This window comes from Chelonoidis abingdonii, chromosome 4 (assembly GCF_003597395.2).
Source record: "Chelonoidis abingdonii isolate Lonesome George chromosome 4, CheloAbing_2.0, whole genome shotgun sequence".
Lineage (NCBI taxonomy): Eukaryota > Metazoa > Chordata > Testudines > Testudinidae > Chelonoidis > Chelonoidis abingdonii.
Genome location: NC_133772.1, coordinates 85,519,672 through 85,546,997, shown reverse-complemented (window position 1 = coordinate 85,546,997; position 27,326 = coordinate 85,519,672). Strand labels below are relative to the sequence as shown.

Sequence of the window (27,326 nt, the reverse complement as noted above, 5' to 3'; positions counted from 1 at the left end):
GCTGTCAACAAATATTGGAAAGCCACTCTCATGCTGGTCCACATAGAGGACGACAACCTACCATTACTATCATTTACTGCCATTAGGTCAGCAGAGGTCTGTGCTGTGTATCTAAAGGCTCCAACACTGCCGATGACCCTTATGAGTATCAATATGGCACACGGCATTTTTGCTTTTTTAAAAGCTAGGAAGATACACACACACAAAATCTACATTAAAAGAACATCAGTGTTGAAAAGTCAAGAACTCAAAGTTTGGAAACTGCGGAGTTAAGTCTACATAAAAACTTAATTCAGCCCCCTTGTGCATATGCATTTGTATAGTCTTTATTTACATGATCATATGCTAGAAACCCCCTTTCCCATTCAATGTACAGGATGGACCTGCCCTGGGGATGATTCAGAGACGTATACTGAAAGGAGACTGTTGGCTATAGAACCCCTGCTTCCCTTTTTGAAGAAACAGGAAGGGATATAGTGAATGGGGCAGGGGATTGCTGGAAAAGAATTTAATTCTCTGAAGAACTGCCCTGGAGAACTGAACTGAATTCTATTTCTGCCTATGTCACACAGTTCCTATGTGATTCTATTCAAGTCACTTATATCAATCTTTTCACAAATGGTCACTAATTGTGTGGTATTCCTCATGTTTTGGTTGTCTGACTTCCGACCCTGGAGTCTGATTTACAAAAAGGGCTGAGCACTCACCACTGCAACAGAAGTCAATGGGAGCTCTGTCTTAAACATATTCAGTGCTATATAATTCTAAAATCACACTAAAAAAATCAGGTTGTAGGCCTGTAAAACAGGGATAATAGCGCCCCACTCAGACCACAATGGGGTTTTGAAAATAAATTAAATTAGTCTTTGAGTGCTCCACAAGTATTATAGTGATGAATGCCACAGAGAAATCTCAAAAGAAAGTTAATAATTTTGTCTGTAGAGTAGGATTTGAATAGGAAGGACAAAACAGATGCCTGGGACTACACTATGAACAATGTGGAAAAAACAAAACTGTGAAATAGTTGCTCATTAACTGTACAGTGAATAAAGCAGGGGTCCTATGGAAAAATATTGATCAGGTAATTAAGGACTATATCAGAGTACATATGCACAGGGGGAACTAATCAAGTTGCCCAAGCAACCGTAATTCTGACATTTACTAGCTTACGCATGCTTGGCTTTGCAACCTTAATGATGTTCTTTTAATGTAATTTTTGTGTTAACAATGTTCTAGATAATCTGACAGTGACTCCGCTTGGGATTTTTCATGATCTTGAGACTTTCCCCAAAGGTGGCAAGGGCAGCCCTCAGATGCATTTCAGCCTCTGGAACCAAGAGACAACATTTTGGGATTTAGTTGTCATTAGGCCACCAAATTGGCTTATATGAAAGCCATTATGTATTACTTTTTTTAACCACAGGACAAAAAAAGTTTTCGACTGCAAGGACCTCTCCTCCTGTCAAGTTCAGACTACTGAATAGTTATGAATTAGCGAATGTTATACAAGTCTGTCCTCTCAAGAAGCTACATGTCAAAGCTGCAACCAAGAAACTCAGTTTAATGTAAACAAGTAACAAACTAGTGGTGCAGAAAGAATGGTATTCCAGTTTAAAACAACTTAAGCAAGACCATTAAGACATCAGGCTGAACAAGTTTAATTTGTTGTTTTTTAAAAACGCAAAGCTTCATTCTGAAAGTGCACAAGATTTAAAGCACTGCATCATTATGAACATGTAAGACTAAGTACAGTTAAAATAAAGCTAGTAATTCTGTATCTGACCCTATGCCTGAAGAAAGGGGATGGAGGCTGATAAATCTCAAGCAGAATGTCTGCTATTTGGTTCACCAGTAGTAATGGCAGATGAAGTTCCTAAGCCAGTTTCTATCCCACTCTAGAATTTGTTTAACCATGATGATGGCAGCCTTATTTTACAATGTAAGGCTCCTTTAGTGTTGAACAGAAGGTTATTTTGTAAGTCAGTATTTGAGCAGAATTGATGTTATTTACAACCTCTTTTAGGAGAGCAGTTTATCTAGACTGAATAGTAGTAACTCACATTTGTACAGTGCTACCATCTGGGGATTGTGAACTTGTGGTCCACACAAAAACTTGCGCTCTTAAGACCTTTGAGAGAAGTCCAGCATCTGTGTTCACATGTAAATTTCAACAGCCAATATCATTTACATTTGAGAGGTAGATAACCTCAGTTGTGTCTTGGCCAACATTTGCTCTCAGTAACACTGATTCTACTCTACAATGCAGGAATTTGTTTACTGAAGAGTACAGGACTGGTTCCACTGTCTACAGCATCACTCACAAGACTCACCTCACGGAATTATTTTGGGAAGATTTCTAGACTAAGAAAGGAACTACCATAAAAATCAACCTAAATTCATGTATGTTATAAGAAAAGTGGAGTTTACATGTAATCTTAATATTACAGGAATAGTTCTATATTATTAGCAGAGTATAACAGGATTATTGTAATTGTCTGAAAACTAGCTCGATAATTAGTTGCATCTTCACTTCATAAAAAGCCCAGTTTCAGTGGGTCAAAGTCAATCTTTGAAGTAAATCAGTTTACATAAGCAAGGCTCCCCAAGATCATAAATGTCTGTCTGGGAAAATTCTGTTTACAATACAATCTTTGGCTCTCAAGTGTTGAAATTCTACAATATTAAGGTGTGTTTGAAAAAGTTAAATTTTCTTCTGTTTAGCGATTTATTTTAATGAGCCATCTGAGACTTACTATCTATTTCCAAGATATGAAAATCAGGACGAAGTTCACAAGACACATACAACTAGGTATGTATGCTACTGTTCAGAGATCAATACAAGAGCTATTGTCGAGGCCCAACAGAAACTTCAGCCTACCAACCCATACTTCCAGCTGTTGGGAGGAAGATTAAGTAGAACTTATCCCAGAGCACCCCAGAGCCTGCTGGGGGGAGTGGGAGGGGAGAGAGTTGTTTTTCATGGAAGCCTTTGGATGTACAGCATCCCTCCCTGATTTCTGGATGAGACAATCTCTGCCTGCCTGCCTCCTCTGTCCAGATCCTGCAAAAAACAGATGAGAGCAAGGCGTTGTAGGAGTAGAATTTTATATTTGTATTAGATTTGTATTATAATGATTGACAGTTATAATAATGTAATATGTATTAATGTATGATTTGATCATCCTGCCAGCCACCCTTTCTGAATAGCAGAAAGGAATGACCCTCGGGGATATTGGTAGAAACGCATCTGACAGACTGCCAGTGTCTGTACTGATGTTAAGGCAGGGACAAACCAGAGCAATCCCTGTGGCTGATTATGGTCACCCTCTGTTTTAGGATCAGTTACAATGTTGACAATGGGGTCTTGGTTCCTATTTGTATTACAAATTAGGCCCTTTAGTTAAGTATACATTTCTTTGTTTTAAGGTTTAGTGAGTAAGAGACAGGATCTTTGATTGTGTCTATGTTAATGAGATTAGAGGCATGAAGAGGCATATTGCCTCAATGTGAACTGTTTTGGTCACAAGATTTAGTAAGGTTTAATTTACGTCTTTTTTGCTCAATATAAAACACTGCTGTTTGTATACCAGGGGTTCTCAAACTTTTGTACCGGTGACCCCTTTCACACACCAAGCTTCTGAGTGTAACCCCCCTTATATATTAAGAAGACTTTTTTATATATTTAACACCATTATAAATGCTGGAGGCAAAGCAGAGTTTGGGGTGGAGGCTGACAGCTTGCAACCTCCCATGTAATAATCTCACGACCCCCAGTTTGAGAACCCCTGTTGTATACCTTCGAAAGTCTCTGTAAAAGACTGTGAATAAGGAATGAAGGCATCAGGAAAAGACAAGGTGTGAAGGTCATTGTTAAAGTCAGATGGTCAACGAAGGAGGAGTGAAGACACTTAACGACACCATTGCATCCATGATTAAGGAAGGGCAAATTGACGACTCTGAGGTGGAGGCTGGCACCCCTAAAGACAAGATAACTGATTAAATCTGAAACCAGGAAAGGATGACTCTCTCGAAGGTACTTTGGCGTGTTAACCTCAAAAGATGACACCAATTAAGGAGTAACTGGTCATAAATTTCACAGCAAAATCCATAGACTTCAATGGAGAAAAAAGGACTGTAAGAACAGGGTGCTTTGCCATGGAACTTTGGGTTCGTCTTGCCACAACTCCAGGAGCATCAGATCGTGACCAACAGAGCCCAGCTCCCCTCTGCGACCAATCTGGCTGGCCACTAGATTGATCCAGACTCTGGACTGGTAACTAACATCGACTGGTAGAACTGTGTGCATGGTGTGTGAGAGAGTGAGAGTGTGCATGTGAGACTGAAAAGCATATGCTAACTGCTGTATTCTCAATAAATGCAACATATTGCTTTTTTCCCTGAAAAAAAATCCCGTGTGCTTCTTATAAGCATAACAGGGTGCATTAATCAGTTTATCCCACCCTCACCTCTGTTTTGTTTTAGTCCTCCCTCCACTGCCAAGTGCTGGTTGCCTGACTGTTGCTATTTATGGCTTTCCCCCCCCCAAGTACCAGCAAAGTGAAGCCAAGAATTCTGAATCTACTTTAGTGTTTTACCCACTGATGTAACTGCTCAGCGATTTTATTAGTATGGCCTGGCCTGCATATAAACTAGCACCAGATTGGCTAGATTCCAGAGAACAGTGCAAGCCTTGAACTGACATATTTCAGTTTAGATTAAACCTGATCCTAATATATGAATTTCTTGGTCAAAGTATTGGCAAGGTCCAGATTCCAGAGGAAAAAAAATTTAAAAAAAGAGTAGTAAGTACATAAAAAGATTTCAGGGTCCGTTCAAAAGTGTCTGGAGATCCGGATTTGGCCTGTGGTGCACCTGTGACAACCCCTAGTATTAATGGCTTTAAGCTAAATTGTAAAAGCCTAGTTTAACAATCAGTTTAAAAAAATAATCATACTTTAAGTTAAAACTAGTGCAACTCTGAGTAAAAAGTTTCTTTTAAAATTTCACTAGATTGCTGGTTAGGGTAAAAAAGCCACTATAAGCAACAGCACATGCACGGATCCTTCTTTTAGAGAGAGTAACAAAGGCATTACTGTATCACCACACACTTGGAAGTAGGGCTGTCGATTAATTGCTATTAACTCACACGATTAACTCAAAAAAAATTAATCACAATGAATTGCACTGTTAAACAGAATACCAATTGACATTAAATATTTTTGCATATTTTTCTACATTTTCCAATTTAGTGATTTCTATTACAACACAGAATACACAGTGTACAGTGCTCACTTTATATTTTTATTACAAATATTTGCACTATAAAAATGATAAAATTGTATTTTTCAATTCACCTCATACAAGTACTGTAGTGCAACCTCTATCTTGAAAGTGTAACTTACAAAATGTAATTTTTTTTATTACATAACTGCACTCAAAAATAAAACAATGGAAAACTTTAGAGCCTGCAAGTCCACTCAGTCCTATTTCTTGTTCAGCCAATCGCTAAGACAAACAAGTTCGTTACGTTTACAGGAGATAATGCTGCCTGCTTCTCATTTACAATGTCACCTGAAAGTGAGAAAAGGCTTTTGCATGGCACTTCTGTAGCTGGCACTGCAAGGTTATTTATGTGCCAGATATGCTAAACATTTGTATGCCCCTTCATGCTTCGGCCACCATTCTAGGGGATGTTTCCATGCTGATGATGCATTTAAAAAAAAAAAAAAAAGTCAATTAAATTTGTGACTGAACTCCTTCGGGGAGAATTGCATGTCCCCTGTTCTACCCGCATTCTGCCATATATTTTCAGTTATAGCAGTCTTGGATGATGACCCAGCACAGAACACTTTCACAGCAGATTTGACAAAACGCAAAGAAGGTACCAATGTGAGATTTCTGAAAATAGCTACAGCACTCGACATATGGTTTAAGAATCTGAAGTGCCTTCCAAAATCTGAGAGGGATGTGTTCTGGAGCATGCTTTCAGAAGTCTTAAAAGAGCAACACTTCAATGTGGAAACTACAGAACCCAAACCACAAAAAAAAGAAAATCAGCCTTCCGTTGGTGGCATCTGACTCGGATGATGAAAAGGAACATGCGTCGGTCCACTTTGCTTTGGATCATTATTGAGCAGAACCCTCCATCAGCATGGAGGCAAGTTCTCTGGAATGGTGGTTGAAGCATGAATGGACATATGAATCTTTAGCGCATCTGGCATGTAAATATCTTGCGACACCAGCTAAATAGTGCCATGTGAACACCTGTTCTCACTTTCAGGTGACACTGTAAACAAGAAGCAGGCAGATTTATCTCCTGCAAATTGTAACCAGACTTGTTTGTCTGAGTGATTGGCTGAACAAGAAGTGGGACTGAGTGGACTTGCAGGCTCTAAAGTTTTAGTTTGTTTTATTTTTGAATGCAGATTTTTTTGTGCATAATTCTACATTTGTCAGTAGAATTTTAATGATAAAGCAATTGCATTACAGTACTTGTATTAAGTGAACTGAAAAATACTATTTATTTTGTTTTTTACAGTGCAAATATTTGTAATAAAATATATACAGTGAGCACTGCATTGTGTTGTAATTGAAATCAATATATTTAAAAATGTAGAAAATATCAAAAAATATTTAAATAAATGGTATTCTCTTATTGTTTAAAAGCACGATTAATCACAATTAATTTTTTTAATTGTTTGACAGCCCTAATTGGAAGTCTACGTTCCCAATGTACTGCCTAGAACTTTATTTTAAAGAAAAATTCTGCAGAAGTCAATAGGTTGCATTCCCACCAATAGTATGGTGGTCAAGTGATTATTTCAAAAACTCAATATAGAACTATCCGATCCATTAAGCAGCAGACTGTACAGTTGGAATATCTGAACACTAGCTGAACCATCCTGTCTGTTATACATGCATTTCTAAAGCCTACTTGCTTTCCTTTTGTACATATAGGTGAAGCCACATACACATCATTAAGTGCTTTATGCAGAATTATGTAACAAAGCTTGAAACAGTTGTGAGCGCTCAAGAAGCTAGACTGTACATATTGTTATATAGTATATTACTAATTTTAAAGAGAACAAATGTTGCCATAAAATAAACTAATCTTTGATTCTCTTTCATAGCAGATTATGTGTTTGAATACTTGAGGTAAACCAGGTATGGAGAAACCCTGACTCCTTGTCACAATGAAGTATGCTGCACCTCTCATGCACAAATCATTGTTCTCAATCCAAACTGAACTTAAAAATTGAAAGAGAAAATGCAAGTGGTGAAAATGCAATGTTTCTTCCTATTACTGAATCCATTCAATTTTATACTAATGAAGAGTACCCACCACAGACTCCCAGATTAATCCTCAAATCAGTGTGGTTTGGTGAACTCCTAAGTGAAAAGAAGGCAACTAAGAAAAGAGGGACAAACTGCAGAGGTGGAGTAAAATTTTTCAAAACACACAACTAAGCAGCTTAAGTGTCATTGAAAATCAGTTGCACTGAAGTTCAAGTGTTTTTGAACATTTTGCCTTCAGACTCAGCACAATTAAACTCTTAAAACACCTGAGTGATCTTCTGAAATTCCATTTATGTGGCTAGTTGAGTACATTTGAACTGGATTTTTAAAAACGCACCCGTAACTAACAAGTGCTGCAAACTCACCATGGCATCTGAAAGCCAAGACTGATTATTAATGGCTTGTGCATCACACACTATAGTGAGGAAGAGCCTAATGTTTATTCATGTCCACGTATTCAATCTGGGTGCCTGAAATTTGGCACACAGATTAGATCTGTAACATTAAGCATCTGCATCCCATCCACAATCTGCAAACATGGTCCGTGGATATCTGCAGGTTTGCAGGGCTCTAGGAAGCAGGACACACAAACAGAAGTTTGAGCAAGAGGAAGAAAGGGGACAGACAGGGCAAGGTCAGAGGAAGCCAGCTTACAAGGGGGAGAGGCCCTATGTTTTAGAAGAGAAGGGTACTCAGAAAGCTGCTGGAGGAGGATCCTGCATCCCACAGAGGACCCTGAATCCAGCCCTTGCAATCCCTTCCCCCCCAAAAAACCCACAAAATTCTGGAGTGGAGGAGAAGAGCTGGTTGGGAATTTTCTGACAAAGCTTAGTTTCTTTAGCAAATGCCAGCTCAGTAGAGTGAAGTAGTCTGCTAAATCTATTATAAATTCAAAAAAACTTCTGAAGCACAGCAGAGTGCCAACCCCTCCTCCCACCCCCAGGGGCACAGAACCACAGTGCCCTGCTTCAAACTCCTCCCAGGGACAGAAAGGCATAGCACTTCTCCAGCTCCAGCTGGGGATGTTGGTAAGGAGTGGCTGAGCTCTCTTGCTTCTTGGCAACCAAGCTGGAAGGCTCTAGTCCAGTGGTTCCTAAACTTGTTCCGCCAGGCCCATTGGCCTGAAGCAGTGAACCGCGGCCACTGGGATCCGTGATTGGCCGAACCTGCGGACACGACAGGTAAGCAAACAGGTCCGGCCCACCAGGGGCTTTCCCTGCACAAGCGGTGGAACAAGTTTGGGATCCACTGGTCTAGTCAGTTTCACAAATGAGGTTTTCCTCCCCTGAAATCCCTTTCTACGGATATTTTGTTTTTGAGGTTTCATCCTGCTTCAGAAGCAAGTTCTGAAAAAATATAAACATTTTTGCAGAAAGGGATTCCTTTTTTCAGCCACGTCTAGCGGAGAGGAAACTGTGGCAGAGAAATGCCTGGAGGGTTTTAAAAAAAAAAAGGTTGAGACTGTGTATGTTAGAATTCTATGTTATGTGCTACACCTACCCTGAGGCCCCTGAAGAGGTAAACCTGAAGTCTCATACCTTTGGGTGGAGTTCTGGAAGGTGAGTCTAAGCTACTGGAGTACCTTGGTAAAGAAGCAGGAACACAACAGCAATCCTGGCGGCCTAAGCAGCTAGTTGGGGGACTCGACTTCCATGAAGGGAGTAACTCTGCTTGAACTAGGGCACTAAAATTAGCAGCATAGCTGTGGCTATACACAAGGCAGCTCAGGCTAGCTGCCCACGTAGAATCCCACTCAACCCTCCTGATATACTCAGGCAGCTAGCTCAAGCTGCCGCCATGGCTACACTATTATTAGACACTAGCTCAGACAAAGAATCACACCTTCCAGCTGCTGTATAGACATCTCCAGGGCACCTACTCTCAGGCTGTGTCTCAGGTGCACATACCAAAGAAAAGAACAGTGCTGCAGCCTACTGAGACTCAGAGAAGCTTAAATTACACAGTGGTTTCAGTGTTTAGAGCCACTCATAGTAACCTGGAGAAATGCCAGCAGGAAAAGCCTGACCAGTTTGTAACAGCAGGTTAACCAGGTTTCAGGAAAAAGAGGAATTGGAAGGCTCAGATGTTTTGTTATAGTTCGGAATCTTACAAACAGAAGAAGAGACCTGGCACCAAGTAGCTGTTAAACAGAGAGGGCATTTTAGTTTCTAATACGTAAAAAGTGTGTTTCAGAGAGTGAAATACAAAATGGCATAAAGATCACTTGTCCAGTATAGAGGTGCAAAGACAGCTCAAGAGAATGAGATCATAAGACATTCCAGGATAGTGGTACTGAAAGGTAGTGAACTGGAAAGCTTACACATCTTGGGGATCCAGTACCTATGGGCAGATCCTCAGTTGGTGTAGATCGTTGCCATACTTTCACAATGAAGCTATGGCAATTTATATCAGCTGAGAATCTGCACCCTTGATTTCTTTGCAGAGATCCCTTCCTTTGGCAGAAAGTAAAGAAATTATACAATTTTTGGTGGATGTAATATATCTATCAAGCATCCACAGAAAATTATGCCCAAGATTGGCCATAACTCAAATGTGAAATTGCAGGAGTATTAACTGTCATCTGTAACCCATCATTTAAATCAGCTTCTGTACCAAATGACTGGAGGATAGCTAATCTGATGCCAATTTTTAAAAAGGGCTCCAGAGGTGACCCTGGCAACTACAGGCCAATAAGCCTCACTTCAGCACCTGGCAAATTGGTTGAAACTATCGTAAAGAACAAAATTGTCAGACACACAGATGAACATAATTTGTTGGAAATAGTTAACACGGTTTTTGTAAAGGGAAATCATGCCTCACCAATCTACTAGAATTCTTTGAAGGAGTCAACAGCCATGCGAACAAAGGAGATCCGGTGGATATAGTGTATTTAGATTTTCAAAAAGCCTTTGACAAGATGCCTCACCAAAGGCTCTTAAGCAAAATAGGCAGTCATGGGATAAGAGGGAAAGTTCTCTCATGGACTGGTAACTGGTTAAAAGATAGGAAACAAAAGGGTAAGAATAAATGGCCAGTTTTCAGAATGGAGACAAGTAAATAGTGGTGTCCCCCAGAGATCTGTACTGGGCCCAGTCCTATTCAACATATTCATAAACGATCTGGAAAAAGGGGTATACAGTCAGGTGGCTAAATTTGCAGATGATACAAAAGTACTCAAGATAGTTATGTCCCAGGCAGACTGCAAAGAGCTACAAATGGATATCACAAAACTGGGTGACTGGGAAATCAAATGGCACGTGAAATTCAATGCTGATAAATGCAAAATAATGCACATTGGAAAACATAATCCTAACTATACATATACAACGATGGGATCTAAATTAGCTGTTACCACTCAAAGAGATCTTGGAGTCACTGTGAATAGTCCTCTGAAATCATCCACTCAAGGTGCAGAGGCAGTCGAAAAAGTGAACAGAATGTTGGGAATCATCAAGAAAGGGATAGATAATAAGACAGAAAATATATTGCCTTTATATAAATCCATGGTATGCCCATACCTTGAATATTGCATGCAGATGTGGTCGCCCAACCTCAAAAAAAAGATATATTGCAATTGGAAAAGGTTCAGAAAAGGACAACAAAAATGATTAGGGATATGAGGAGAGATTAATAAGACTGACTTTTAGGCTTGGAAAAGAGGCAACTGAGGGGAGATATGATAGAGGTCTATAAAATCATGAGCGGTATAAAGAAAGTAAATAAGGATGTGTTATTTACTCCTCCTCATAAATACAAGAACAAGAAGTCACCAAATGAAATTAATAGGTAGCAGGTGTTTGTAAAACAAACAAGTATTTTTTCACGCAACACTGTCAACCTCTGGAACTCCTTGCCAGAGGGTGTTGTGAAGGCCAATACTATAACAGGGTTCAATAGGAAGCTAGATAGATTCATGGAAGATAGCTCCATCAATGGCTATTAGCCAGGATGAGCAGGAATGGAGTCCCTAGCCTCTGTATGACAGAAGCTGGGATTGGATTACAGGGCTTGGATCACTTGATGATAACCTGTCTGTTCATTCCCTTTGGGGCACCTGCCATTGGCCACTGTCAGAGGACAGGATACTGGGCCTGATGGACCTTTGGTCTGACCCAGTATGGCCATTCTTATTGATTTCTGCAGGAAGTTGCCAAGAGATGGTGGAGAGGGACAGAGAAAGAGAAGGGTCATCCCCATTCCCTTCTCCACAAGTTGGCAAACTCTGGTAGGGAAATGGGGCAGATGATAACATCATAATGTAAGAATCCAGCAAGCAACTCTTTTGCTAGTCAAAAAAAAGTAAGTATCATAGAATATCAGGGTTGGAAGGGAGCTCAGGAGGTCATCTAGTCCCAACTCCCTGAAAAAAGCAGGACCAATCCCAAGACAGATTTTTGCCCCATATCCCTAAATGGCCCCCTCAACGACTGAACTCACAACCCTGGGTTTAGCAGGCCAATGTTCACCACTGAGCTATCCCTCCCCCCAAGGTCTAATATTCCTGCATTTTGGCTGAGTGCATCAAGAGCAGCATTGAGAGGCAGACAAATGAATACTTCCCACCATCTCAACTTGTAATTACTGAGTTTGAGAGACAGAATACTATCTGCTTTAAATATTGAACAAACATTTTTCTAGGCCAGGGGTCGGCAACCTTTCAGAAGTGGTGTGCCAAGTCTTCATTTATTCACTCTAATTTAAGGTTTCGTGTGCCAGTAATACATTTTAATGTTTTTAGAAGGTCTTTCTATAAGTCTATAATATATAACTAAACTATTGTTGTATGTAAAGTAAATAAAGTTTTAAAAATGTTTAAGAAGCTTCATTTAAAGTTACATTAAAATGCAGAGCTCCCCAGATTGGTGGCCAGGACCCGGGCAATGTGAGTGCCACTGAAAATCAGCTTGCGTGACACCTTTGGCATGAGTGCCATAGGTTGCCTACCCCTGTTCTAGGCCATCTTGAAGTCAGATGGGTATGTTTCTGCATTAATGCCTAAAGACTTCACTCTGAACCTTCTCAGTTGTTTTACCGTATTTTATTTCTCAGAGCTATGACATCTGGCAGAACATTAAAAACATGAAGTTTCTGCATTTCTACATGGTCAACTTAATTGTAATATACCTAGTTTTTTAAGGCTAGATACCATTATCTTAATCTAGTCTGATTTCCTGCATAAACACAGGCCAAAAGAACTTCAAGTGGTAATTTGGGCATCAAACCCAGAAGTCTGAAGTATTTATGCTGAAGATCTAACTTTCATAACTTAGATGGCTTTTATGAAGCTTTTTGTATACTTGACTTTCTAGGTGGGATAAATCATAAGGAAAGATATTGAAAATTTGCAGAATACACTGCTATTTTCTTGGTGGTATTGAAAGTGTTTTGTATTAAGTTCATATGCACCACTACTCATGCTCGTTCCAAGTCACATTTAACACAAAACTATGTTTTAGGTATCCCAGTTTTAGTTAAATTCTGTACAGCTGAGAGTTACGTCCTATAGGTCCCTCTAGCAGTGGTATATGAAGTTTCCACAGTGGTGCACAGAAAATAGCGAATATTACTTTCTTTGAAGGTCAGAAGTTGCTCATGGCTACCCGTGAAACAATAAATTCAAGCATGTCTATGAAGTGAATTCAAGAAAGGAATGGCTACTTTAACTGGAAATCAGATTTGATCACGTAGGATCCAAATGGCATATATCAAATGCTAAATATATGTAAATATTGAAGTCAGCAATGAATCCAGCAAATGGCTCTGAAATGTGAGACGTGCCCTACTGATTATGATGGTTCTCTTTCAGAAAAGTATACTTGGACCCTATCTACGTCAGGCTAAAAGGTATTCAAACAGTTGTACAAGAGTTGCCAATACAAGACATTCAAATACTTCGCTTCTATTATCCACCATTTTAAAAAAGATATTTAAAAATAATTGTCTGTCAATTTTTTCATGACACTTGAGACTATCTTTATTTCAGTCCCAGCTAAGATGATTTAGTCCTAGACAATTTTTTCTCCAGTGCAGGTGGAAAATAAAACATTTGGCTCACTTTCTTTTAAACCATTCGTAAGTATCCCACAATACTTTTGTTTGGTTTTTGGGGGTCAAGCACTCTGTACCTTCCAACATTCAGCCCTGTGGAAAACTAGGTAAAATACCTAGCAGTCTGTAATTGGTATTCTAAGGGGAAGTTTTCCTTGGGGTAACAGTAAAACTCTTAGCTATAAATAATACCTAACACCTGCAGTAAGCAACTAAGGTGTACTCCTTACTGTCAACAGCCACTGCTTCGAGTCAGACAAGTTTGTGCTAGTTACACATGCCTCAATTCCTTCTATGACTGCTCCAGCAAAAGCTTATCAAGCTGTCACCTATCCAAAGGCTGATCAGCAGACCCCACTCAGGACCTGTAGCAATAAGATACGATCACATATGGGATGGGCAATAATTTTCATGAATTTCCATCAATGGGCCACATATTTCTACTATATTAATGCAGAGGATGTGCAGTCTGGGAGAAAGTTTGGGTGTAGGAGGCAGCTCCGGGCTGGTGCAGGGGGGTTGGGATGCAGGAGGGAGTGCGAAGTGCGGGCTCTGGCCAGGAGGCACTTACCACATGTGGCTCCCAGCCAGTGGCGCAGCAGGACTCAGGCAGGCTGCCTGCATGCCATGGCCCGATGCTGCTCCTGGAAGGCACTGCAGCTGGCGTGTCTCTGCGTGCCCCTTGAGCAAGGCGACAGGAGGTCTCCATGCGCTGCCCACAGCCGCAAGCACTGCCCCTGCAGCTCCCATTGGCCAGTTTCCAGCCAACGGGAGCTGTGAGGACAGTGCGGGGAGGGAGGGGGGACAGCGCACAGAGCTGCCTCCCCTCCCCGCAACCTCCACCAGGGGCCTGCAGAGATATGCCAGCAGCAGCCGGCCAGTTCTGGGAGCAGTGTGGGGCCACGGCAGACAGGCAGCCTGCCAGCCTGAGCGCCCTGCTGCTCTGCGGGACTCTTAGCAGCCTGAACTCTGAGATCGCGAGGGGGCAGAGGAGGCCGGACAGAAATATTAGTCATTGCAAGCCAGACAGAAGTGTTAGATGACGTGGACGCTGCCCATGGGCTGTATTTTGCCCTCCCTGGAATCAGATCAAGGTCTCACAGATTCACTGCTCATTGGACACCCAAGATTCAACACAATGCTAAGTAGTTTCAGGATAAGATCAAAAGGCTAAGATTCAGTACAATAGGCCTTATATAACAATAGTTTCTCTAGGGACACACAAAGCACCTGAAAGGGGCAAGATTATCTGGGCACATAAGTCTTCTAGTGAAAAGGCCCAGATTGTCCACCTTTGCCAGAAGAGCATAGAGGACCAGAAAACAGCAATTAACTGCTGACTTATTGGTAGAAGAGGGACTTGCCACACAAGATACTGTGCTTTCCAATTGTGTTACGCTTTTGCAATGGCACGTAGTTGTACATGTGAGAAATATTTATTTTAAGCCCAGTGGCTATCATTCACAGACATTGCTATTTTGGTTTTTGGGCCAGAAAGAGCACCAATGAAAGTAAAACTTCTCTCATAGGGCAGAAGGGAAAAAAAAAGATAGTTTAGGCTAATGATAAACCCTTCTCAATATTAAACTTGCTTACTCTGTAGTCATATCCCCACTTTTGCCACGAACCTGCTCCTACCATTGACACCATGAAGTGTTAAATGGCTACTTATGAGGTTGGAAGTTTCTGAACTATTCCACTTCATTTGGTTGCCTCTTACGGCAGCTACGTCTAAGTGATAAGCGAGCTCTACCAAGTTAAAGACGTTTTAAGGCATTGCTGCACACCAGATCTTTACTTTTATTATATACCAAGCCCCGCTCCCCCCAAAAACTATGTTAAAAGAACATTAAGGCTGAGAAGTTAGAAAGTGCAAGAACTAAGGTTGTCATTGCAACATTAATTCAGCTGCAATGTGCATATATGCATTATGATAGTTTTCCTATGTGACATCAGGCAAGGAAGTGTGGCAGAACAAAGAATGAAACAGCTCTTCTGGGACCAAGGCAATGGTCAAAGTATTGCTTTCTTATCTATTCTTGTAACTCTGCCTAATTTACAGTCCATCCTGTGCAGTGAATGAGGTGGGAGCCCTGTAGAACAAGTAGTTATGTGACTAGGTAATTAGAAACTATCCTACTGAATATACACAAGGAGGCCAAATTAAGGTTGCACACGTAACCTAATTCTAGCATTTCTTAACTTTAGAGGACTTGACTTAGCAAGCAGAACATTCTTTTAAACAGTTTTATGTCTGTCATTTCCAATGAAAAACCCCAAAAAATTCATCACGTGAAACTGTATTAACCTCCACATTGAATAAAATTAAAAAAAAACAAAAAACTTGGTAGCAGTATACTGTTACATCTGTAGACAAGACATTAAGGGTGAGGTATGGGAGAAGTGACAGTACCAGTATGTTACAAAATTATCAGTTAAACTGCAGAGGAACGTTGGGAATCATGAACTCTGGTGTTACAGGCTTATGAGGGGAATGTTGCCTAAGGATTACAGACAGCAAAACAGGCATGTACATTTGACTCATTCAGCCTGAAAGACTTGGGTTGCCCATATTAGAGATAGGATTCTAGTTGCAACTGCCAAAACAGGGTAATGGTGGGGATTTACTATAGACCAATAAATTAGAAAAGGGAATAGGATAAGCAGCTCCTTAAACACCCTGTGTACTGTGTAGGAAAAAAACTCTGCATTATCAAGAGGGATTTCAATCCAGGGAGGATAAAATTAGATTTAAAAAAAGAGTTCTTAATCTACACGCATATTTCTCTTCAAAAATAAACCTGTTGCAAATTTAATTTGCAATTATAATAAATTTAGGCCTTGACATAGATTGTTATAATCCATTAAAATTTAAATAGATAAAAAACATGATGCAACGAGTCCTCAAATTTTGATAAGCCCATGGATCTGCTTTTTTTAGTTATACAAATGAATTGGAGGGGCGGGGGGGACACGTTTGTGAGATCAACTCAAGCATTATAAACACAATTTTATGCACTACATGGTTGATATTGTGTTCAGTCTTTACAATTTAGCAAATGCTGGTACTGTATTTTCTTTTTCCAGGTGCGAGTACTTACAGTTTCTGTTGCGCGGAAAGGCTTTTGCCTTACTGTTGGTTTCAGTTTAGTTAGTAGGAACAGAGAGAATATTTTCTTCAGTTGGACTATTTCATTCAAAATTGAGAGACCAATATGGAATGAAAGCAGGAAAGCTTGTTTTCCCTGTCAAATATATGAATAAAAACCATCTGGAAGGGGATGAGATCTAATTCTAATAAAAGTTAAAGAAAAGGAGCCAGACTGTAAAAGGTATTTAGATGGAGCGAGATTTTCAAAAGCACTTCAGATTGTTTCTGGTCACTGTGGGCCAGATTTTCAAAGGTAGACAGGTGCCTAGAGGGATTTTCAAAAGTGTTCTGATTATGCGCTCAGCTCCCATTGATTTCAAATTGCTTTTGAAAATCCCTCTAGGCCAGGAGTGGGCAAACTTTGTGGCCCAAGGGCCACATCTGAGTATGGAAATTGTATGGTAGGCCATGAATGCTCACAAAATTGGGGTAGGAGTGTGGGGGTGAGGGCTCCAAGCTGGGGCAGGAAGAGTGGGGTGTGTGCGGGGGTGCAGGATCTGGGGTGGGGTTGGGGATGAGGGGTTTGGGGCTGTGGGTCACGTCTATCTCACCAGCCATTTGAATCGAGCCCAAGGAGGGGGATCAGGACTGGGACAAGGGGTTTGGACAGGGGGAGAGGCTCAGGGATGCAGGCTTTCTTCGAGCTGCTCCCAGAAGAAGCAGCAGCAGCAGCATGTGGCCTCTCTGGCTCCTACGTGGAGATGTGGCCAGGGAGCCCTACTGCACACTGCCCCATCCACAGGCGCCGCCCTTGCGGCTCCCACTGGCCGTGGTTCCCAGACAATGGGAGCTGCAAGACAGCACTTGGGGTGAGGCAACATGTGGAGTGGAGTGGAGCCCCCTGCCCACCCCTATGCACAGGAGCCCGAGGCGGGACATGCCACTGCTTCTGGTAGCAGCTTGCAGTAAGCCTGCATGCCTGAGCCTCTCTCCGTGCCCCAGCCATGATCCTCCTCCCACCCTCCGAACCCCTCAGTCCCAGCCTGGAGTACCCTCCTGCACCCCAAACTCCACATCTCCAGCCCCACTCTAGAGCCTGCACCCCCAGCTGGAGCCCCAACCCACTGCCCCAGCCCTGATCCCCCTCCTTGGGCTCGATTCAAATGGCTGGTGAGATAGACGTGACCCACAGCCCATAGTTTGCCCACTCCTGCTCTAGGCACCTGTCTACCTTTGAAATCTGGCCCACAGTAACCAAAAGCAATCCATCAATTCACTAACTATTTAATATTTCCTTTGTTTAATAAAATCAATTTTCAATGCAAAGTTTTGCTAAATTTTTCTTATGTATCCAGCATATCTGAGGTAGTTTTATTTTACTAATGAAAAACAAGTTTTTAAAATGCTATTGCTGTGTATTTTTAATTTTTTTTCCAGACAAATACAGCTGGACATAAATCAAAAGTAAAAACTAATTAAGTCAAGAAATGTGTCAGTTACCATTTTCTAACCAAAATGTAAAAATCAAGCATCTGAAGTGTATGTTAAGACAACTGCTTAAACAAAGGTATATAGATTCAGTGTATCTTCCATTCTAGCAAAAGGCAGTACAAATTTATTGTAAAGGCTAAATTTGTTTGCAAATAACCATGTTGTAATGTTTATACCAACCACTTAGAATCAACCCTTTAGGAAGGCAACTAAAAAGCTCAAATGCAAAGCAAGATTACTTTTTAAATTATTCAAATCAAGGTTTCCTTCCTGTTGACTTAAATCAAGATTAACACTGGTGAATTTAAATAGCTGATTAAGAGCAATCCACCCGATTTCAATGTAAGGGACACAGGCTAGAGGTCTCATGTTATCCCACATAAAACATTGGAGTTCCTAAGATTTATACATGAAAGCTTTTTAAAAAACAAAATTACTTCAAGCAGATTGCAATTCTATACTAGACCATGTTACGATGGAAAAAGATTAAACCAAATTAAATTGATAGCTGTCTAGGTTCAAGAGATCAAACTAATTTCATTTGCTATGTCAAACAGAAATATATATTTGGTGCTTTAAAAAAAATGCAGGTCTCCAAAGCTGAAAATACACGCGCAAAACCAAATGGGAGGACATATTTAAACAAAATTGTAAATAACCTGGAATTGTTTAAACATGCTCTATTACATTCAAAAAAATGAAAAGACTTCCTTCATTAAATCCAAGAGGAAATGAAGGCATCAGTGAAAAAAAAAAAAAAAAAAAAAAAAAAAAATCAATATACAGCAAGTGAAGCGACTGATAAACTGCAGACAATTGATAAGGAAAGCTAAAGGTTATCACTAAAAAATTAAATGGCCAGTAGGATTAAGCATAGTAAGGAGGAATTCTTTAAAAATGTCAGGAACAAACAATTCTAGCAACTGAACAGGTTTGATGCGAGACATGGATTTTGAAATTATTAGTGATGAAGCAGAAGAATTAAATATTTCTGTTCTGTAGTCAAAAAAGCAGGATGATTTATTCATATCTCACAGTGCTAATAAAATACTTTAACATCCTCCCTAGTTACTGATGGAATAAACTGCACTATTAAACATTTTTCAATCTGCAAGACTGATAACTCATATCCAAGATGATTAAAAGAAGTGACTGAGGAGCTGTTTGAACTCTCTCAACTGTTAATGTTGATTTTTAGAAATTTTTGGAACACTGGGGAAGTACCAGAAAACTGAAAAAAGGTAATATTAGAGAGTTAATAGGATGATCTTGGTAACTACAAGCCAAGTACTCTAACAATGAACATGGACACAATCATGTAAAGGCTGATATGGGATCTAAATCAGTAAAGAATTAGAAGATGGTAGCATAATGTTTTTATGGAAAACAGATCTAAAACAAACTGGATTTTTTTAGGAGATCACAAATCTGATTAAGAAAGCATCTGTGCAAACATAATTAGATTTCTGTAAGGCATTAGAATTAGTCCTTCATGACTTTCTGATAAAAAATTAGTATTATACAAAGTCATTGTTGTCCACAGTAAATTAATTAAAAGCAAATTAATGAAAGATCACAAAAAATAACTGTAAATGGGAAATCTTCAACGAATGAAGTGTTTCTATCGGGGTTCCACAAGTACCTATTCTCAGCCCAATGCTATTCAGTAGCATTCAGTGATCTAGAAGAAATATAAAATCGTGTCTAGTAAAACCTGCATATCACTGGAAGTGGAGGAGTGTCCAATAATGATGGGACATGTCAGTTACACAGACAAAACTGGACCACTTCATAAGTTAGGCTTTTAATACAGCCAAATCAAGTTCACACATCTAGGAATAAAAAGAATATAAGTCATACTTACAAGATGGCAGACTGTCGTGAAAAGCAGTAACTCTGAAAAGGACTTTGAGAGTCACAGTAGATATCCAACTGAATATCAGCCTTTAGTACAATGCCAGAACTAAGATGGTAAACAGAAGGTGTATTACCTTCGTATATGGTTACTAGTGAGATCATTACTGAAATGGTATGGCCAATTCTGGAGTTCACACTTTTAAAAGAATCTGGGGAAATCTGCAAGGATTCAGAAAAGAGCTAAAAATACGATCTGAGGACTAGAATACATACCTTATGAGTCAAGTATCAGAGGGGTAGCCGTGTTAGTCTGGGTCTGTAAAAGCAGCAAAGAATCCTGTGGCACCTTGTAGGCTAACAGACGTTTTGGAGCATGAGCTTTCGTGGGTGAATACCCACTTCGTCAGATGCAAATGACATGCATCTGACGAAGTGGGTATTCACCTACGAAAGCTCATGCTCCAAAACGTCTGTTAATCTACAAGGTGCCACAGGATTCTTTGCTACCTTATGAGTGACTCAAGAGGAGCAGTCTACTTAGAAAGAAAGTTAAGAGGAGCTAATCAGTCTACAAGTACCTACATCGGGAAGAGACTTCTGTTAAAACAATTCTTTAATCTAGTATGAAAAAAGAGATATAACCAGAGCCAAAGGTTGGAAGCTGAAGCTAGACAAATTCAAACTAGAAATAAAAGGTGCAAATTTTAAACAGTTAAAGTAATTAGCCATTGGAGCAATCCGTCTAAGGATGTGATGGATCCTCTATCACTTGAAGTCTTTGAATAAAGATTATGTCATTCTAAAATAAATGCTATATTTCAAACAACTTAAGGGCTTGATGCAGAAGTTACTGGATGAGGTTCCTTGGGCTGTGTTACAGAGGGTCAGACTAGATGATGTGGCTGTAAGAATCCATTAAAGTATTCCTTGAGATGCAGTTACTGTGAATGATAGGAGGGTGGAGGAACACACACAAAAAGAGAATAATGGAAGTCAAGGAGAAAGCAGTATATGCATATTAGGCAGTTGGACATGAAGCTTGTCCCAGCTTATGAAATCAGTGGAGAAATAAAAACGTGAGACATAACGCAAGGTACAGAAGCTAGCATTTCCTTCCAACAGCTTGAGACAAGCCCACTGAAATATGCCTTCACACTCCTCTCCAGATGTTCTCTTAACCCACCAGCCCTGACCTGAGTTCAGGTGTACTAGGTAGTTCTCCATAACTAGAGCAAATACTGTACAAATGATCACTTTCTCCCACATATTCTTCTTGTCATCCAAGCAGCCTATTCAGAGCATTAGGTATCTATGCCAGAAAACAGCCATTTTGGAAGGAACAGCAAATGGAAGGACTTTCCATGTTAAACAATATCTTATACTGTACAGCTCACTGCAGGTAAGTACCAAGGGGATAATCCCTTTTGGTTTGGTATGCACTGTCTTCATAAAGGGCCTGCAAGTTGGAAGCATATTTCTACTATCAATGTACCAACTCTTCCACAAACTAAAGGTGATTAGTGTTCACACAAAAATTAAGATCAGTCATCTCTAGACACAGTATATTGTATCCATCCCTGTTTGCATATCAGAAACCGTTCAAACAAAAAATTTACCCTATACTATACTAATAAACTAAGTGAATAAACTAAGAAGAGTGCAGTTATGGTGAGAACAGTGAATTTATAAACAGGCCCTTTTATTAATCAAATCTGTTCCCAATAGGTATTAAAATCAAAACTGCTTACCACTTTGGTGACAAGGATGTTTTTACTAAGGTTACATCCAGACTACCCACCAAATTGGCAGGTAGCAATCGATCTATCAAGGATTGATATATCGCATTTTGTCTAGACGCGATATATTGATCCCCGAACGCGCTCCTGTTGACTCTGGAACTCCACCAGGGCGAGTGGAAGAAGTGGAGTCGATGGGGGAGCCACGGCTGTCCATCCCGCGCTGTGAGGATGAGAGGCAAGTCGAAATAAGATACATCGACTTCAGCTACGCTATTCCTGTAGCTGAAGTTGCGTATCTTACATCAACACCCCACCCCCCCCGCCCCCCAGTGTAGACCAGGGGTATGTTATAACAGTGTTAACCTTGAAGAGCTATTTGTGAAAGAACAAGCTGGATTCTTTCCTGACTCAGATTGCTTCATTAGGTGATTCGTTACGTTCCAGAACTCATTACTGATGATTAGGGCTCTGTGTCTGTCATGGAGGTTGTGGAATACCGTGACTTTCCGCAACCTCTATGACTTCTGAAGTGGCCAATGGTCCTGGGGACAGCAGAAGGAGCCACAGCTCAGCAGCCCCCGGCAGCACTCCAGGGGCAGCCGGAGCAACTGCTGCTCAGCGCCCCTCCCCTCCAGTGTTGCAGCCCCTGCCCCTCCTAGAGCAGCAGCCCCCTAGGGGCACCCTCAAGTAGCAGACCCTCCCTGGGGGCTCCCCAGATAAGATTTAGTTAAGGGTATTTATAGTACAAGTAACGGACAAGTCATGGGGCTCTGAATTTTCATTTACTGCCCCTGATGTGTCCACGACTTTTAAAAAAAATACTCATGACTAAATCGTAGCATTACTAATGATAGACAAGATAGAAAGAACCCAATTTGACTTGCAGATTTCACACTAAAGGCAACTAAACAGGATATATTACATATATATAAATATAAAAAAAACAAACAATGAAATTTGATCGAGAATCACTGACAGAACCTTAATGCCAGCTTCACAATTCTTCAGAAATTAAATTTACTTTAAGTTATAATGCTTGCTTCTAAACTAAGGACAGTAAAGGGATAGCATGAATGGTGTTTAGTCTTCCAGACAGACTTTAAACAAATTTCATCTTACAAGATGAAATATTCACTACCTTTTATGATTTAAGCAAACTTAATACTTGCTCTAATAAAAGTAACTTAATTACAATGTCTTACAACTTAATTACAAATGTTTATACAGGCTGCATCTACCTATACACTTGAAGTTTTATAGTTTTCATGACTTTCATTAACAGGATCCAGATATCAGCGATGAAATCCAACTTTAAAGGAAACTGGAAGTCAGAGTTGAAATAATCAGAAACTATACAGAGGTCCTGAAAATTCTTATTTTTGGTTGTGGAAACTGAATGGACCAAGTGACAAGAGTCAACCTTCTGGTCTAAGATAGCCAGTTTGGCAAAGTGACTCATGAAACGCAGAAGCTGAAATAGAGATGATTGATCGATACTGATGAAATCCTCAGTATGAAAAAAAATAGAATAGTACATCCCTATGCTCATTTTGCCTGCAACCAATAAGTCAAGTTTATGTCTCATGTTCCATCAGTAATCCAAGCAATTTTAAACAGCAACAGAAAGTTACATTCCCCTCATTGTCACTGGAAGGATTGGGTTGGCTCAAAATAATGAGAAAAAAAAGCTAAAAGCTAAAAGCTAAAAAAAGCTCCTGATGCAAATGACTTTGCTCAACCACTTTGGTAACAATGACAAGGTTAATGCAAAAAATCAAATTCCTATAAAGATTTAGTGAAGTAACCCAACTGCCATGAGAAAAAGCAATTCAAGGGCAGATTTTTTTTTTTTTTTTTTTAAGTGTAGTACCAAGCCATGCTAGACAACTCCAATTAACAGGCACAGAAGAAGGGTTATTCTTACAATTTCAAGTAGTACAAAGGCTTAAAAAACACTTTATAAATTAATGTAGGATTCTTTTAATTTGTTTTGAGAGCAATAGTGAAGCAGGTTTAACCTCAGTTACAATGATGTAACCCAAAGACACAGTTCTGGTAAAAAAAAAACAAAAAACAGAATATCAGCAATGGAGTCTACAATATTTCATTACATGCCCTTATACACAGTCCCAAAAGCTTTGTGTCCTCTAAAACATAGACCTTCCATGGGGAAGCTTTTCTTTTGTCTCTAGTAAAACTAAAACCAGAACAGGATGAAGAATTGAAGCATAGTTTGTTGTAAGTCAAAGAGCAAATAATCATAGATACCAAATTTAGTAGCAACATGTGGTAATGTTACTTTTGGTAGCTTTGTTACTTACCTCCACTTGCTGATTCTTGCTCTTCCCCTTCGGGAAACATAGCCTGGCTTGGTAAGCTATTCCTAGAACGAGTGACTGACTCTAAATGTGAAGCCCTTCCCAACAGAGATAGCTCATCTAGCACCTCTCCCTCTTTGGCCTCCAAATCTGATTTTGAAGTGGTTAATTGTTTTATGTTACCTGGTGCCATTAAGCTATTTGGGTTATTTAAACAGGCTACAGTACCACTGTCCAGACTTAATACTCTGGCACGACTTTTCACACTGTTAGTACTAGAAGTTCGACGTGTTGAACGTTTTTTGCTAATTCCTTCAGAGCCTAAATGGGCTTTGTGGGTGTTCGAGTCTGCGCCTCCTCTTTCTTTAATGTATTTGGTCTTTAGAGCATTGTACTTTCCCTCAGGAGACTGACATGAATGGGAAGTGGTGCTGGAAGAGCTATCACTGCTGAACTGGTGAGCTGACTGCATGCTTGAGGTCCTGCTCAAGTCACTCTGATCACTGGAGTCCTCGTCATGACAAAATACAGCACTTTGGGGTTTGGTTCCAGACACGCCTCGAAAGGAAATGTATTCCCTATGCCGGCTTGAGTCAAAACTACTAGCCCGCTTTTTTCCTGTCCGTCTCCTGCTCGATTTATGAACAGAGGCTGTTCGATGGATTAAGCTAGAGGATTTAGGTCGTACATCTCCTTCCTTTTGTTTACCACCTGTTTCTTTACAAGTTCTTGAATCAACTAAGGCAGCCAATTTCTCACTCTGATCATCTCGTGTTTCAGCTGCCTTCCCAGATGGCCTGTCTACTTGTGTAGTCAGTTCATTGGCATGTGGGTTCTTATTAGCTTCTTCTGAAGCAGAGGCACTAAGACCCCTTTGACTGTGTATCTCATCGGATGTGTTAGAATCCTTTGTTTCTTGAACACCACTATTAGTGCTCATTTCTACAGCAGTTCTTTCACTACTAGACCTTTTATCTGTAGCAGAGCTACTGTCATCCTCTGAGTCAATACAGCAGTCCTCTCTCTTGCTGGTCTCGCTCTCTTCTCTAGGAGACTCCTCATGCTCTGACAACACATTTTCTACATGAGTTGAACTGGTCTGCTCACTTTTGTAGCTACTGATGGTACTGTTAGTGTCACGATCAATTCCACTGCAATAGCTTTCTGTTGAACCACTACTCCTACCACTCAGGCTTCTCAGACTGTCCATGCTTTTCTCTGCTTTCAAAGATTTGCTCTTCCCACTCTTGGCCAGCTGCTGGGGGCTGCTACTTTTCAGGATGTCATCTAACTGAAAGAATCCTGAAATACAAGAGTTCTCAGCTAAGGATTCTTTAGATCCACAATGGGGTTTGGAAGCTTCCAACTCACTGACTGGATCTAGTCCTCGTCTTTGTTGATAGAGAGGAAAGTCATTTAAAGAAGCATCTGGAAAAGCAACAGCAGAGCTAGAGGTCCTTGGCACACCTCGTGGTCTGTGATCTTTTCTATAGGAGTGGGAATGCAAAGGTACAAGAGAAGCCATTTCAGTGTCACATGCACTAGATAGAGACTGATCCACATGGTGGTTGTTAGGGAGGCACACTTTATCACTGTTGTCCCTTGGCAAATCCTGTCCAGAGGATAACGAAGGCTGGATGGAGACAAAGGAGTCATTGGAGACCAGATGAAGAATCTTCTGATCAGCTGCCAAATCTGTGTAAGTGTACATTTGAAAATATTAAAGTCAGAAAGACATACAACTTGCTTTTCTACTACTAGGTTACAAAAGAAACAGTTCAGTGAAAAGTTAGTTACTTGCTACGACAGTAAAAGTTTTACAGGTCCAGTTAGCTAGACTGCAGCATTTCAGGTTCTGGGAGACATGTTGAGCAGTAAGTTAGTAGACAATGCCAGCAAAAATACAAATATCGCTGCAGCACTCATGAGAGAGAGAAACATGGGCTACATTACCAAACACTAAGAGTAAGATAGGACTGTGTCAAGATAGAGCACAGTTGTACATCATTTGTACTGAGAGTTATACATCTTCAATACTTGGACAGAACAGAATTATTAAACATTATGTCCCATCACACCTTATTATTGAAGGTCAAAAAAGCAATTCCTCTACTTCAGTGATCTTTGTCAGACTTAATGTTCTTTGATGCAGTATGTGCATCAAGTTCCTTTTTTTGTAAAAAAGGATCAGATCTGCTCCTTTGTAGGAAAATACAGTAAATGTGACTACATTCACAATCTTACAGAAATTTTAAAAAGTGATCAAAGCAGTCACTGCAGTAAGACCCCATGACTGAAGTGACTAAAGTAGATCCAAAAAGCAGAGAAAAACCCATCAAGTGCATTAGTTTCCTACCATAGACTATAAAATGCTCATATTAACAAATCTGCATGCACTCTCAGCAAACAGCTTGATCACACTCCACCTGAAGGGGAAGTTATTAGAATTCTTCTAAACTGCAGTGCTGACTCCCAGATTTAGATATACAAGTAGTTACTACTCATTCAAAACTGAACTGCAGCTCTACTCTGGAAAATGGTGCTGTAAAAAGAGCATCATGTGTCGTCATGTGTCTCAACAACTGTAGTATCACATGCACTAAAATTACAATTATTTATATTATATTTAGAGAAAGATTTTTTCCTTCTGCCTGCCTTGCAGAAAGCATCAGGAGTGAAGCTCTTTTCCTTCTTGTGCATTACCACCAATATAGAAGACCTGGAGACCAAATCAGGCCAACACAATTACCAGCCCTCACTGTTTACAGTGGGTACATACAAGTGTACGTAACTGATTGCAACTTAATATATAGTAGCTCTGCCTATGCACAAGAAGGAGCAGAATCCAGATAACTCTCAGCTAGCACTGCAGAGCCGGAGTAGAAAGCCTGAAACTTGTCAGTGAGGCAAACAGTCGTGACTCTGAATACACAGGGCTTGGCTACACTGGAGAGCTGCAGAGCTGTAACCCCATCACCAGCACTGCAACTCACTCTGTGTCCACACTTGCAAAGCACAGCCAGCGCTGCAACTCCCTGGCTGCAGCGCTGGCTGTACACCTAGTCTGCTTGGGGTGTAGCGATTCCAGCGCTGGTGATGCAGCGCTGCTCATCAATGTGGCCACAAAACCGCTGTTATTGGCCTCAGGGGTTAAGAGGTACCCAGAATTCCTGTCAAACAACCGGAAGAATGGCTGAAACTAGGAGCTCCCGGCAAGCTACTTAGCTAAAAACAAAACAGCTGCTCAAGGCAGAGGCAGCGGAATTGCTTGGAATGTTCACAAGCTGTTTGCTGTGAGGAAGAGGGGAGGGCGGCTCCGTCGTTTGAGCAGACTGCTTATGTGTCTCTGAGGCATTTAGGAGTGCATAATTGGCATTTAGTGGAATAAGAGGTGGGGAAGGGTCAATAGACTGAAGGTAGATGGCTGTGTATCTTCAGTCCTTCCTGCGAACTCAATGCAGGATGATGAGAACTAGTGTCAGCTCC

The 27,326-nt window shown here is 40.5% G+C and overlaps 1 protein-coding gene across 4 annotated transcripts in view; it reads right to left on the bottom strand.

Annotated features, from left to right (window-relative positions):
• Positions 1-27,326, bottom strand: part of PCNX1 (pecanex 1) — a 141,893-nt gene that overhangs the window by 88,939 nt on the left and 25,628 nt on the right. For all 4 annotated transcript variants that reach the window (XM_032782767.2, XM_032782765.2, XM_075065408.1 and 1 more), the window contains exon 6: positions 23,844-25,535. In XM_032782767.2, the coding sequence (XP_032638658.1) occupies positions 23,844-25,535 (1,692 nt within the window). The remainder of the gene's footprint in view (positions 1-23,843; positions 25,536-27,326) is intronic.